We start from the raw sequence: 15,643 nt of genomic DNA, 5'->3' as shown, positions 1-15,643 counted from the left end.
ACCATCATTACCAGAAGTAACACAGACAGCATTATGTCACCATAATGGACTGTAACTAAGAAATTAAAAACAAAAGTGGGCCCGTCACCTGGAATGTTAAACATGCTGTTCTCAGACCTATCTTGCCTGGTGGCAAACTCACGATATTTTACGTAGTAATATTAACATGCATATTATTTATCAGTAATAGGCCAGTGTTTTAAGATTGAGGGTCATTATACTCAGCTTTTTATAAATAAAAACTAAGTATATTTTCCTGCTGAGACTGTTCTTACAACTCAATAGTAAGACAGATAACCCAGTTGGAAAACAGGCAGAGACAAAGAAAGATGCTCAACATCACTAATCACCAGGGAAATGCAAATCAAAACCACAATCCCGTATCACCTCACTTCTGTCAGAATGGGTATCATCAAAAAGAATACAAATAACAAATGCTGGTGAGGATATGCAGAAAAGGGAACCCCAGCACACAATTTTGGTGGCAATGTAAACTGTTACAGCCACTGCAAAAAACCAGCATGGAGGTTTCCCAAACTAAAAATAAAACTACCCTATGACCCAGCAATTCCACTCCTGGGTATATATATCCAAAAAAACCACACAAACATTAAAAGATACATGCACTGCATTGTTCATAACAGCACTTAAGTGTCCATCAACAGATGAATGGATAAATAAGATAAGGTGTATATATACACACACATATATACACATACATACGATGGAATACTACTCAGCCATAAAAAATGAGAATGCCATTTGCAGCATGGACGGACTTGGAGGGCATCATAGAAAGAGAAAGACAAATACTGTATGGTAGCACTTATACATAGAATCTAAAAAATATAACAAACTAATGAATATAATAAAAAGCAGCAGAATCACAGATGGTAGAGAACAAACTAGTGGTTACCAGTGGGGAGAGGGAAGGGGAGCGGGCAGGGGACTAAGAGGTACAAACTATGAGGTATAAAATAAGCTACAAGGATATATTGTACAATATGGCAAATATAGCCAATAGTTTAGGCTACCTATAAATGGAATATAACCTTTAAAAATTGTGAATCACTATTGTGCACCTGTAACAATACTGTACAGCAACTATACTGCAATTTAAAAAAATAGAAAAAACAGGCAAAGGATTTGAATAGAACTTTCTTCACCATAGATGTACGAATAGCTGATAAGCACTAGAACAGGTGCTCAATATCATTATGGAAATGAAAATCAAAACCACAGTGAGATATCATCTTCATACTCACCAGGATGACTAGAATCAAAAAGGATGGAAGATGGCAAGGATGTGCAGAAATACTGCTGGTGGGAGTGGAAAATGTTGCAGCTGCTGTTGAAAGGTTTGGCAGTTCCCCCAAAAGTTAAACATAGTTATTACCACGTGACTCCACAACTGTACTCCTATATATCCAAGAGAATTGAAAATATGTATAGATGTTCACAGCAGCTTTTATTGGTAATAGCAAAAAAGTGGTAATAACCCAGATATCCCATCATTAGATGAATGGATAAAAGATGGTATATCCATACAGTGGAATATCAATCAGCTATAAAAGTGAACAAATACTTATACCTGCCACAGAGATGAACCTTGGAAACATTATATTAAGTGAAAGCCAGACAACAAAGGCCAAACATTGGATGATTCTGTGCGTAGGAAATGTCCAGAATACACAAATCCATAGAGACAGAAAGTAGGTTCGTGGTCATGGGGGAGAGGAGAGTGACTGCTAATGAGTGCAGAGTTTCTTTATGGAGTGATAAAAAAAAATGTTCTGAAATTAGGGAGTGGTGATGGTTGCACAACTTTGAATTATACCAAGAACCACTGAATTGTTTACTTAAAAGGGTGGATTTTATGGTATGTGACTGAAATCTCAAAAACAAAAGGTGGTAACTGTATCTGCAGCCAGCATCTGCCAGCTCTAGGACCCAGGGAACAAGAGGAAGAAGTTGAGTTTATTAGAACCTCACATGGTCTTTCAGAACAGATCTCAGGCCTCTAACAAGCTTGTTCCTCTAAAGCGAGAAGGGCAAGACACATTTGCCCTACGATGAAGCAAACAAAAAACGTGGAGAGCGTAAAGAGTTACCTCTTCCAAGTGAAGGTCCGTGACCAGGCACAGCACTGATAGGAACCTTCACCCTGTTTCTGTCTCCACTGGAGGACTCCCATTGCAATATTTAACAAGGAGCCAGCTGGCAAAGCAGAAACGGGGTTTGCAGTATCCTGGCTCCCAGCATACTGAGTGTTCGGCTCCCTGGATGGGTTTTGAACTGAGACACTGTAGATTAAATAAGGCTAATTAGCAAGTTAAATCAATGAGGAATCAAAAGTCTTCATGTGCATGTAAATAAAAATAAAATATTAGACATAGGAAATACCCAAAATTTACTGCACAAACATCCTGAAAAGTTACTTGGAAACAATAGAAAGCATAGCATGCTGACAGATAGGAAGGCTCCACGTCTGGGGGATGTCACTATTAGGAATTTTTCCTAGAAGTGCAGAAGGTGATTATCAGATTCCGTTGGAAAGAACATACAATAAATAACATAGAAAATAAAAATCAAGAGGAGTATCACGAGCCCTACCGGATAGTAGAACATGTCACAGAGCCTCTTTAAAGAATGCAGTGTGGTGTGTACGTGAACAGACTCATGTAAAATTTTTAAAAATCCAGAAACTGATCCAAGTGCTTTTGAAAATTCCATGAATAATAAAAATGAGACTTTAAGTCAGTGAGAAAAATAAGTAATTTAAACAAGTGGTATTCTGACAACTAGTCATATGGAGAAGGATAAAACTGGCTTCATCTGTCATACTATATGTCTAAATTAGTTACAAATAAATCAGACATATAAACATAAAAAATGAAACCTCTGCAAATCCCAGGAGAAAATGTAGGTAAATTCCCTGATAATCTAGAAATAGGGATACTTCCTAACCTGGACTCAAAATCTAAAAGAAATAAGTAGAAAAATTGAAAAGTGTTAATATTCCATAGATGAAAAAAAATCTAAAAAATATCAGTCCTTCTCAAACTCTTCAAAACAACAGAATAGGAGGGAACACTTCCAAATTCATTTTATGAGCCAGCATTACCCTCATAATAAAACCAGACAAGGACACCACAGACAGTTAGTTACAAGCCACATATCATTGCTGACCACAGATGCAAAAATCCTCAACAAAATATCAGCAAACTGAATTCAACAATACATTAAAAGGATCATACACCATGATCAGATGAGATTTATTCTAGGGATGCAAGAATGATTCAACATCTGTAAATCAATGTGATATATTAATAAAATGAAGGATATAAATCATAGGCTGATTAGCCTCAGTTAACCTGCTGTGTCTCAGCTTCAAAAATCAATCTCAATAGACGCAGAAAGGCATTTGCCAAAATTTAATACCCATTTATGATAAAAAAAAAAAAAACTCAACAAGGTAGGCATAAAGGCAGCATACCTCAACGTCATAAAGGCCAGATATGACAAGCCCACAGCTAACATACTTGATGGTGAAAAGCTGAAATCTCTTTCTCTAAGATCTGGAACAAGACAGGGGTGCCTACACTTTTGCCACTTTTATTGAACATATTCTTGGAAGTCCTAGCCAGAGCATCCAGGCAAGAAAAAGAAACAAAAGGCATCCAAACTGGAAAAGTAGTACAATTGTCTCTATTGCAGGTGACACAGTATATATAGAAAACCCTGAAGTCCACCAGAAAACTTGAAACTTTACTGAATTCATTGATTAGTTGTAAGTTACAAAAGTCTACAGAGAGACAACAGATTTTTGTGTATATACTAGTAGCAAGTTATTAGTCATATTAAGAAAACAGTCCCATTTGCCATTGCATCAACAAGAATAAAATACCTAGTAATTTAACTAAGGAGGTGAGAGACCTATACACTGAGAACTACCAGATATTAAGGAAATTGAAGATAATGCAAGTAAATGGAAAGATATTCTGTGTTCACGGATAAGAACTGCTAAAACATTCATCCTACCCAGGCAATCTACAGGTTCAATGCAATCTCTATCAAAATGGCAATGGCATTTTTCACAGAAATAGAACAGTCCTAAAATTTGTATGAAACCACAGAAGACTCCCAAAATAGCCAAAGCAATCTTGAGAAAGTCAAAGAGCAAAGCTGGAGGCATCACACTTTCTGACTTCAAACTTTTATTACAAAGCTATTGTAATCAAAACTGTGTGTGGTATTATTATAAAAGCAGACACATAAACGAATGGAACAGAATAGAAAAGCCCAGAAATAAACCCACATATATAATCAATTAACTTACAACAAAGGAACCAGAAATATACAGTGGGAAAAGGATTCTCTTCAGTGAACGATGTTGGGAGGATAGTCTCTCATCAGTAAATGATGTTAGGAAAACTGCACCGTCGTATGCAAAAGAATGAAACTGGATCGCTGTCTTACACTAAGCACAAAAATCAACTCAAAGTGGATTGAAGACTTGAATGTTAACACCTGAAACCGTAAAACTCCTAGAAGAAAACATAGGTAGTAAGCTTGACATTTGTCCTGATGATTTTTTAGATGTGACACCAAAAGCAAAGGCACAAAAGCAAAAATAAACAAGGCGCGGACTGCATCAAACTAAAAAAAACATTCTGTACAGCAAAGGAAGCCATCAACAGAATGAAAAGGCAACCTCCCAAATGAGAGAAAATACTTGCAAATCATGTATCTGTTAAGAGTTATCTAAAATTTACAAAGAACTAACACAACTTGGCAAAAAACCCAAACAATCGGATTAAAAAATAGGCAGAGCATCTGAACATTTTTCCAAAGACATACAGATGGCTATAGGCACATTAAAAGGTGCTTAATATCACTAATCATCAGGGAAATGCATATCAGAACCACAGCGCAATCATCTCATACCTGTTAGAATGGCCCTCATCAATAAGATAAGAAATAACAAGTATTGGTAAGGATGTGGAGAAAAGCAAAGCCTTGTACACAGCTGGTGGGAATATAAATACTATGGAACAGTATGGAGGTTCTTCAAAGAAATAAAACTACTGTATGATCCAGCAATTCCACTCGGGATATTTATCTGAAGGAAGCAAAATTACAAACTTGAAAAGATACCTGTACCCCCATGTTCATTGCAACATCATGTACAATAGCCAAGCCATGTAAACAACCTAAGTGTCTATCAGTGGATAAATAGATAAAAAGAAAAAATTTATATATACACAACGGCCATGTTATTCAGCCATAAAAAAGGAGGTCCTAATTTTTATGAGCTCTTGGATGGAACCTGAGCATTGTGCTTGGTAAAATAAGTCAGAGAAAGAGATAGTGTATGATCTCACTTACATGTGGACTCTAAAACAAAACATCAGACTTACAGATACAGAGAACAGATTAGTGCTTGCCAGAGGTAGGGGACAGGAAATGGGTGAAATGGCTGAAGGTGGTCAAAAGGCACAACTTGTAGTTATAAAATTAATAGGTCCTGGGGATGTAATGTACAGTATGGTGACTACAGGTAATAATACTGTATTGTGTATTAGGAAGTTAAGAGAGAAGATCTGAAAAGTTTCTCATCATGAGAAAAGGAAGAATTTGTAACTGTTTAATGATGGGTTTACACTAGACGTATTGTGATCATTTTGCAATGTGTGTGTGTATAGACATTATGTTGTACACCTGGAGCTACATCTTTAAAAAAAAAACTTCCAAAATGAAGAAAAGAGGAACCTTATAGAAGAATGAGCAAAAATACTAAGTCAGTTCACAGGAAAAAGAAAAGCAAATGACTTAGTCATAGGAAAAGATATCCTCTCTCCCTTGTAAGTTAGAACTTCCCAGTGTACACCACTGCTCACGGGAGAGTGGCGGAAATCCGGTTTGACAACATGTTCTCTAGGCAGGGCTCTGGGGAAATTTTCAGCCCTCTCATAAACATTGCTAGAGAAGAATGGTAGAACCCCTACGGAAGTACTGGCATAGCTAGCAAAACTACATACATTTACTCTCTGATGCAGCAGTCCTCTCTCCCAGATGGTCATGCTATTTATTGCGGGACTCACTACTTGTCAAAAGGTACTGGAAACAACCCAGGTGTCCATCAGTATATCATACAGTCGAGTACTGTAGGGGGAATACAAAAGGTATAGTTAAGTAAAAAACCAACAAGGTACAAAGCAGTGTGGAGCATTCCAGCTTTTATGTAAGAATGTATATGTGTGTACACATACATTTGCTTCTATTTTGAAAAAGAAACAAAGGGTAAACAAAACTAATAGACACGGTTACCTGTATGGGAAGGGAGAGAACATGGCTGGACAGAGACTCCCCTTAATGTGCCTTGTTTTTAGTTTTTACTTTGAAACCACTTAAATACATCATGAAAAACAAATCAGTCTCTAAAGATTGGGAGGATAAAAAGGGAAGCAAATGGGCCAAATTAGTTGTCAAGTAATATAGTCAGAAGAATTTTTTTTTCAAGTGATTCTTAAACACAGTATTTCAGTTAGACAACCTTGGTGGATTTATCTTGGTGACAGAAAGAGCCAGAGAAAAATCTTTAAAATCTTTCAGTCTTATGTTAATAACAAATTGGTATTGTTAGTTTGAAACAGTTTGTATGCTTTTCAGATTAAAGCATACATGTATTCAGGAACTAAGATTTTCAGTTTAAGAGGAAGAACTACAAGAATAAAAAAGAAAAGTAGTGAAGCAAAAACCCCCAACCTTTCTTACATGTGCAAAGGAAACAATTTTGTAAGAACATGTATTAAAAACCTTAGCCAGTAGATCTTTTTTTTTTTTTGCATCATAAATCCCTTTGCTGTCAAGTCCTTATTAAGGTGAGCTCTGTAACCTCTCTGTATATTTCCCTGACTTCTCAGTGAGTCAGAAAGTTTTGCCAAGTTACCCCTAAGGCTCTCTGCTCTCACCTTCAGCCACGTTAGTTCACACCCAGAGCTAAGACGGGGCACTGTGTCCTCACCACCACTCTGCTCTGCCCGGCTCCTTTCTTTCTTCACACTACACATCTGAATTCTTGATGGGATCCTTTTCTCAGGATGTTGTGTATTCAAAAAGAATCAGTAATATTTTGACACTGTTTAAGGTGTATTTGTGCAATCTTAATGCATTTTAAGATGGTAGAATTTGGGGTGTTGAGGCCGAAGTGTTTTGGGAGTAGTGGTGCAAGACAAGAATTATCATTTAAATCACAATAAAGGCCTCAACAATGGTTTTGTTTTTCTTTTTTGGCTCAAACATCAGAAATTTATTTCTCACAGTTCTGGAGGCTTGAAAATCCTGGATCAAGGTGTCTGTAGATTTCTGCTGGCCCCTCTCCTTGGCTTGCAGATGGCCATCCCTTTTTCTTTCTTTTGGCAATGGAGTTTTTAATACCCATTTTAGCAATCTTAACTTCTACACTGCAAATAATTTGTGTATATTTCTTTTTTCCTAGATGGCTATTCATATGAAAAGGAAGCAATGGAAAATTGGATCAGCAAAAAGAAGCGTACAAGTCCCATGACAAACCTTGTTCTTCCTTCAGTGGTACTTACACCAAATAGGACTCTGAAAATGGCCATTGATCGATGGCTAGAGACACATCAAATATAAAATTGTTAGTATTGTATTTAAATTTTCAGTAATCTCATTTGAATGATTCAAAGGTAACTACTAATCAGACATTATTAAAACCGAAACAGAAGGATAAAGGGTAAACTTAAATTTAGTTACCTGTAAAAAAATTTACTATTTTCATCCTCAGAAACATGGACTAAATAACACATATAACCTCTTTTTTATTTTTACTATGTCTTTCTATACTAGTGAAAAAAATCTTAACCTATAGAGAAATAAAGTTTTACTTTGACTTTAAGTTGCAGTGCTCAAACTTATTCTTGTTGTAAATCATATTCTATTACAGCCAAAGATCAGAATAATCTAGAATATAACATATTTTGGGGGGGGGGTAGTTAGGTTTGTTTATTTATCTTAACAGCGGTACTGGGGATTGAACCCAGGACTTCGTGCTTGCTAAGCACGAGCTATACCTTCCCCTAGAATAGAACATATTTAAATCCTAGTGCATAGCCCTTCATTTGATAAACTTTTTGGAATCCTTGTGAAGAGAATTTGTAGCAAAATAATTATAGATTTGTTTATGACTAAATTGAAAAAAATCACTTTTGATGTATTTAATGACCAGTATTGTTAGATTCTAAATTTGCAAGGTGGTAATGATTTTCCCCCATTGTCTAAACCTAGGTACAAGTTAGATGGAATAAATTATCACAGATATGTCAAGTTGACTTTGCTGAAACATAAAAGAGGCAAACTAGCCTTTTATAGAGTTCAGAATTCTTAAAAGTTCCCACATAATATTCTTAGCTAGGCGACTGTATATTTTTACACAATAGACCAGTAGCTAATACAACACCTTGCTAAGCATTCACTCGGAAGAAAACTTCAACTTCAGGAAGGTGAGGTGGTACTGACTCTCCATTCCTGTCACAAGCTCTTCACCGTAATGAAAGCCATTAGTGAGAAAGCCTGCTAGAAATAAACTCTAAGGGCAGCCAGGGACCAAGACTCTTCTGTGTTTACCCCCAAACCCTCGCTGTTCTCAAGTTTGAAAACACGGAAATAAAAGGGGAAAAGCAATGTAGCTGTACATTGTCCTACATATTCAGTCAGTCTTTTCCAATGTTCTGTAAACTTATAGCTAATATGCTGTATGTTCACAGAAATCCCCAAGTACCTGCTCTTTGTAATTGCTGCTTTGTAAAATTTCTGTCATTCTAACGTATTACTGAATTTTATTTCCTTTGGGTCACAGCTAGGATTCACAATCTGATTCTAGAAGAGTATTCTGTTTTTCATACTACACATACATCTCACATTCTTACTCATGAGGACCAAAAAACGTTGGGAACATGTTCCAGGTGTTTATCTATTGTATTCTATAGAAAAAGTACGCTAACAAAAGGCTTTTTAAAACTGATAGAGCCCAGCCATTGGACCAGATATCTTTTGTTTCTATAAAATAATACTTATTTTCCAAAGGAGGCTGGCTGGTTTTCACATAAAAATTACTAAAAATCATTGAAGTCATTGATAGAAAACACAATAAAAGATTGGTTATTTGTTAAATGTGTTAAAGAAGGTGATTTTCTTTTCTGCGTGTCACTAGGAATAGCTTCTTGTTAAATTAAATGGCTGAAAACTAAGATGCCAGTAATCTACCAAAGTGAAATGCTTCTGTTTTTACATAGAAACAAACCCAGAGCCAAACAATGCCTTCTCCCTACAAATAAAAGCAAACAAAAAACTAGACAAACCAAATCCAGAACCATCCAGAGGAAGGGACACCACCGGCCCACTGCAATCTCTGGGCCCCACCGTCAGTGCAGGACTAGGCCGGAGCACCCTTGCCTGCCCGCTGCGATGACAAGAAGCTTCCCAAGGAGACTGCACTTCCTGGGGTAACTGGACCAAATATCTTTACTAAGCAAATATTCACAAAAGATGAGACTGATAAGGGCTTAATTTCCAGAATATACAAACAGCTCATACAACTTAATCATAAAAAACAACCCAATCCAAAAATGGGCAGATTCTCCAATGAAGACATACAAATGGTCAATAGGCACATGAAAAAATGCTCAATATCACTAATTATCAGAGAAATGCAAATCAAAACTATAATGAAGTATCACCTCACACCAGTCAGAATGGCCATCATTCAAAAGTCCACAAACAATAAACGCTGCAGAGGGTGTGGAGAAAAGGGAACCCTCCTACACTCTTGGTAGGAATGTAGTTTTGTGTAGCCATTATGGAAAACAGTATGATGATTACTCAAAAAACTAAAAATAGACTTACCATATGTATGATCCAGCAATCCACTCCTGGGCATATATCCAGAGGGAAACTGAATTTGAAAAGATACATGCACCTCAATGTTCACAGCAGCACTATTTACAATAGCCAAGACATGGAAATAACCTAAATGTCTATTCACAGATGACCAGATAAAGTAGTTGTATGTTTATACAATGGACTACTACTCAGCCATAAAAAAGAATGCCATCTGCAGCAACATGGATGGACCGTGTCTGGAGATTGTCAGTTCTAAGTTAAGTAAGCCAGAAAGAGAAAAATACCATATATCATTTACATGTGGAATCTAAAAAAAAAAATGACAAACTTATTTATAAAACAGAAACAGACTTATAGACATAGAGAACAAACTTATGGTTACTGGGGTGGCGGGGGAGGATGGGAAGGGATCAATTGGGAGTTTGAGATTTGCAGATATTAAGCACTATATATAAAATAGGTAAGTAACGTTTCTTCTGTATAGCACAGGGAACTGTACTCAATATCCTGTCGTAACCTACAACAAAAAACAATATGAAAACGAGTGTATGTACATGTATGACTGAACTACTATGCTGTACACCAGAAACTGACACATTGTAAACTGACTATAGTTCAATTAAAAAATATATCAAAATCACAATGTACAATAAATGCTATCAATACTCAATACTCACACTAGCAGCTTCACAGTAAAAGTCATCCAACAAGAATTATCTATTCATAGACTTTTCCCCTCCCACTTCAGTTTTTTTGTTTTTTTACCTTAGTTTAAATATTTGGCTTTCAAGAGGGCCTGGAAATACTTTACTTAGCCTTGCTAGTAGTAGCAGTAACCACACAATAACCTGAAGTTGCTTAGGCTTAAGATTCCAAATCAGGATTTTATCACAATACGACCGTTTAATGTTCACCGTTATTCATACTCTTTGAAATAGGTGGGTATGAAGACAAATACACACTTTCAACTGAAAGATAATACAAATGTGCTGAAGAACAGTTTCACATTAGCACTGTGTTCAGTGTATTGCCAAAGTGTTGCATTCTTCTCATTTCAGGCAAAAAGACTAATTTTGACCCTTGAGTATTTTGGGATTTTTAGAAGCCATCACTCTTGTTCTGAAATCATTAAATAAAATTAAATATGCATTTCATAGCATTACTGTAAAAACAGGCTTTCCACTTCTGTAGGGTAATGAGAGCACCCAGCATTGAAGCAAGGCAGACAGCGGGCATCAGGATATTCTCTCCTTAGCCACTGGTTTCAACACAAAACAAGTTCTATTAATAGTCTTTATTCCATAGGGAAAAATACAGTAGTTGTGCAGAAACAAAACTACATAACAAAAGAGTAGGACTTCCACAAATATTAAAGAAAACAATAAACAATAAATAAGCCATAGTCATTATAAGCAGAACTCATGAAAAGCCTATAAAAAATGATAAAGCTGTACAAAGTACTGTACACACTCAGAAACTAATGTTGAAGAATGACACTGGATGATTCCTCTTCGTAAAAACCCGTAATGATGCTCACAGGAACTTCATTACAACTATTCATTTTTAAAACATTCTGTAAATATAGAATTTCCTTCTCCCCAATTGTAGAAAATAAATTTCACATCCCAACATACAAAACAAATGCACTCCCACCCCTCTCAAACTAGCATTTTAACACCCTCCAACAGCACACCATTTTCATATAAAAATACCTTTAAAGCAAGGTTCATCCTTGTACCTTATCTTTACAAATGAATAATACATCGATTTGGACTTAAGTAGCACCTCAAAGGTCTACATATAAATGAAATAAAGTGCTGTTACTGGTATACTGCTAGCATGCCGTAATGTTATCTTTCAGTGCAATAACCAGCGTGGACGAAGCCTAAAAAAGAACATGCAAATATATGACTTTTTTTTTTTTTTGAGATTAACTACTTGAGATAGTTATATTTACAAGTCTGAATACAACTTGGCTATTTCCTATGTACAATATGTGACTATAAAGTCATGATTGTATAATAAAATGAAAACAACAACCAGCCATACCTTAAGTGTCCAAATAGTGTCCTTAAGGGACCTTGTTCCAGGAGAGCTATCATTAAAAGCAGTTTGGGAACCAGTTGAGAGATAATTTATATGTCACCAAGAATGCTATATTCTTAGTATTTTAGCCCAAATTCAACTTGACCACCAATCATGATTCCAAATGGCTTACTCGGTTGCCAAATATTAAAAACACCTTGAAGCAGGAATATAGTTCCAAAAAAGGTGCTATAAAAATATTTTTAATGAGAACCATATCACAGAAATCGGTGTTTAATCTTTTTAAAAGAATTGCTATGAAGGGAATGATACTTGGATATTCTTGTATTTTGCTTAAAAAAAAAAACAAAAAAATCAGCTATATGACATTTACAGTCACACTTATATTCAGCTAAAAATTAGTCAGGTCTTTCATTTATATACACACACACACACAGTGACCCTTGCATAACAAGGGTTTGAACCGTGCAGGTCAACTTATACACGGCTTTTTTTTTTTTTTTCAATCACTACTACAGTACTATATGATCTGTGGTTGGTTGACTACAAAGATGTGGAATCCTTCAGAGGGCTGACTATACGGTGAGATGTGGATTTCTGACTGCAGAGGGGGCGCTCCTAACCCCCATGTCATTCAGGGGTCAACTGCGTGTGTGTGTGTGTGTGTGTGTATACACGTATATATATATGTGTGTGTGTGTGTGTATGTATAAATAAATAAATTGAGATCTGACTCAATGGAACTGTAACTTGAAAACTCCATCGTTTCCAGAACACATCACCTGGCTATCATGTCATGAGTTAAACCTATCACTAGGCATTAACATTCTCTAAGAAATAATATGATCTGACCACATAGCAAACAGTAGGAGAAAAGTGATAAAACCGAACAATTTCGTAAGAGAAAAGCATGAGTTAATGTCTTCTTGGTTGTCTTAAATTTTTAGCTTAATAGGCATAAGTAATTGTAGTTTTCAATTCTGGTTAGCATTCTTATTTCTGGTGACTTATGTCTATCAGAGACATCTAACCCCACATTTTTAACTTACCAATGGCATCTGATCCACTCCTGAGGGGGAAAAATATATATGGCTAAAATGTAATTTCTGTCATGAAAAACCACTTAATTACTACCAGGAGTCAACACACTGTTTTCCAAATACTACAAATGGGTCTCTCTTAAGGCTCACACATTTGATTCTATGAATGATCGCTTTGGTTTTGCTGAAGGGAGGTGACTCCGGTGGGCTTCACTGCTGATATGAGACTGCTGTTTAGAGATACTTTCCTGATACAGATGAGAAACTGTCTTAGTGATCCTGCCATCTTGACAGTGGACTGGAAGTTGGCACTTCTTTTCTTCTAGCTCCTTTACCTGTGCCCCATTGTGGACCCCTCCACCCAGGGTAGAACCAGAACAGGTCTTGGCCTGGCTACTATATCCTCCTGCTTGTTTGAGAGAGGGCTTCTCAGAGCTGGAGGACTGCAGGCCAGCTGCAGAAGACGTGTTGGTCAGTAGCCCCTCTGGCACCTGGCAGTGCCAGGGGCGGCTGGGAGGATGGCCTTGCTGCTGGAACCTGGCCGTCTTATCCATGATGCCCATGAATGGGGTATTGCGCGGTCTGTGCTCAGCTGTGCCACTCTGAATCTGGCTGCCGACCTTGTCTTTAATTCGAGCATCTGGTCCTTGGACCTTGAAGCCATCTGAAAAACTGCTGCTTGAAGCCAGACTACTGGTGGAACTTGACATCTTGATGCTGCTTGATGGAGAAGCAGAAGAGCCCGAGCCAGTGAGGGAAGCTGGGTGGCGCACGTCGCTGCAGCTCACCGGCCCCGCTGGGTTTAGAGGGCCTATGTCCACAGCCACGGCGGCATGAGGCAGAAGCCTCTCTGCCGTCTTGACCTTGCCTGGTAAGGGATGTGCGGCATCGCTCTCACCGTGCTGCAGCTGGGCGCTGTGGCTGGGGCCCAGCCGATCTGCAAAGTGGCCAGCAGCAGCTCCTGCTCCCTCCAGATGCTGGCTTCTGCTTCCAGCAGCGGGGGCGGCCGGGAGTCTGCCTGGCATGGGACTCGGAGGGGGATGCTGAGGCGAGACCTGAATTTTGGAGCTACTGTGTCTCATGCCCGGCTGTCCGGAACCCAGGTGCTGGCTGGTTTTCACGATCTGCGCCTGCTTGGTGGGCTGCACCACCAGCCCCGGCTGTGCCACGGGCTCCCGCAGGGGCTTGCTGCCTCCCGGCCGATGCTGTGGGGACACTGGCCTGATTTTGGACTGCAGCCCTTCTTGAAGGTTTCGGATGTATGGGGAGGGGGCAGATGAGGATGGCTGGGGCCTGGGAGCGAGGGAAACGGATTCTTCTTGTGGAGAAGAGTCTTCCTCTTCTGCCTCCTCCAGGTGAACGAGGTCGTTCAGGTCAGGGGTGGGCGCGTCCTCTTCATTGTCTGAGTCGGCAGGTGGGGCTGGTGGGGGGCCCTGCTGCTTCTGCTGCTGGGTCTTCTGGAGCTGCCTGCACTCCTCCTCCACGCGGGCCAGGAGCCTCCTGATCTCCTGGTTGGCGGGACAGAGTTTCACGGCTTCCCGCAAGTCGGCCAGAGCGGCCACAAACTGCCTTTATATGAAAACAGAAGATGCGATCACAAGCAAGGTAAGAACTAGCTCTGAACGTGACTGTTCCTAACAGAGCTCTGCGGAAAGACAAGAGAGGGTAGCTGAGTGGGTTCTGCACACTCACTGTGGTGGACGGGACCCACTGAACCAGCTCAGAGTTCTCAGCTAAGTGGGAGAACTGAATTCTAACCTGGATCTGTGCAGCTCCAGGGCCCTGCTGTGTCTATAAAGACCCCTGGCTGGGAACGAGAGCCGGCACAGAGCAGGGGGCGTCAGAACCCTCTCAGTGTGACCTCCTCCAGCCCTCTCACCAGGCCAACCTGCAGACAAACCCTAGACGACACCCCCATCCCCACCTCTTCAAGCCTCTAGCTGGCTTCCTCAGGAACGGGATGTTACAGGGAACGTCAACTGCGGTGGGGGCAGGAATAGTTACTGAGATGTCCAGAGAAAATAAAAGTTAAGCCGCTGCTAACGATATCCACGGCTGTGCCTCTCAGGAGCTCCCGATTCAGTATTAAAAGGGATGGGAGGCACTGAGTGATGCTTATGACTCAGAAGCCCCTGAAGTCAACCAGCAGCTTTGATACTAGAGAAACAAACACCAGAAGGCTCCCCCCGTCATGTATCTAACCCCACACAGTACCTGCTACTCCTCTTCGCTCTCGCCCTGGCGTAAAAGGCTTCATAGGACTTTGGTTTCAATTCGAGAGCCTTGGAAGCAAATTCTTCTGCCATGCCGAAGTCCTGGTAATAATATTTAAATACATGAGTCAGAAGCAGCACTGAAACATGATTACAGGCAACTTTTTATAGGAATTTTGTTCTAAAGGTTAGCGAATTGAGACACAAGTGGAGAAAGAAGCTGGTTTTTGAAGTTAGGAGACACTTAACGCTTATTAATGTTCTTAGGAGAGGAATCCAACAGAGAAGCAAAAACTGGTGACTCAAGAGAGCGGTAGGGGATGGTGGTGGCAGCAGTGCACCAGGGGTGAAGGCAGAGGGGACCCCACACATGAGAAGTGCCTGTCTCAGAGACGGGCCGGGACGCTGTGGCCACGGTAG

At 39.2% G+C, this 15,643-nt stretch overlaps 2 protein-coding genes and 1 long non-coding RNA gene across 13 annotated transcripts in view; 1 reads left to right on the top strand and 2 right to left on the bottom strand.

Annotated features, from left to right (window-relative positions):
* The window catches only part of WDSUB1 (WD repeat, sterile alpha motif and U-box domain containing 1), a 57,428-nt gene extending 49,507 nt beyond the window's left edge, over positions 1-7,921 (top strand). For all 5 annotated transcript variants that reach the window (XM_064484821.1, XM_064484820.1, XM_010985590.3 and 2 more), the window contains one exon: positions 7,502-7,921. In XM_064484821.1, the coding sequence (XP_064340891.1) occupies positions 7,502-7,659 (158 nt within the window). In that variant the 3' untranslated portion in view covers positions 7,660-7,921. The remainder of the gene's footprint in view (positions 1-7,501) is intronic.
* On the bottom strand, positions 4,201-7,506 carry LOC135321133 (uncharacterized). The gene is made up of 2 exons (XR_010380588.1): positions 6,042-7,506; positions 4,201-4,547 (listed from the first exon to the last, which is right to left on the bottom strand). It is a non-coding gene; the product is annotated as an uncharacterized LOC135321133 (long non-coding RNA).
* Positions 7,922-11,203: 3,282 nt separating the features above from the next.
* TANC1 (tetratricopeptide repeat, ankyrin repeat and coiled-coil containing 1) overlaps positions 11,204-15,643 on the bottom strand; it is a 206,615-nt gene continuing 202,175 nt past the window's right edge. For all 7 annotated transcript variants that reach the window (XM_064484816.1, XM_064484813.1, XM_031451472.2 and 4 more), the window contains 2 exons: positions 15,225-15,325; positions 11,204-14,579 (listed from right to left, as the gene is read on the bottom strand). In XM_064484816.1, the coding sequence (XP_064340886.1) occupies positions 13,157-14,579; positions 15,225-15,325 (1,524 nt within the window). In that variant the 3' untranslated portion in view covers positions 11,204-13,156. The remainder of the gene's footprint in view (positions 14,580-15,224; positions 15,326-15,643) is intronic.

Source organism: Camelus dromedarius, chromosome 4 (genome assembly GCF_036321535.1).
Source record: "Camelus dromedarius isolate mCamDro1 chromosome 4, mCamDro1.pat, whole genome shotgun sequence".
Classification (NCBI taxonomy): domain Eukaryota; kingdom Metazoa; phylum Chordata; class Mammalia; order Artiodactyla; family Camelidae; genus Camelus; species Camelus dromedarius.
Note: the sequence above shows the minus strand (reverse complement) of the source record. Positions and strands in the feature narration are given on the sequence as shown.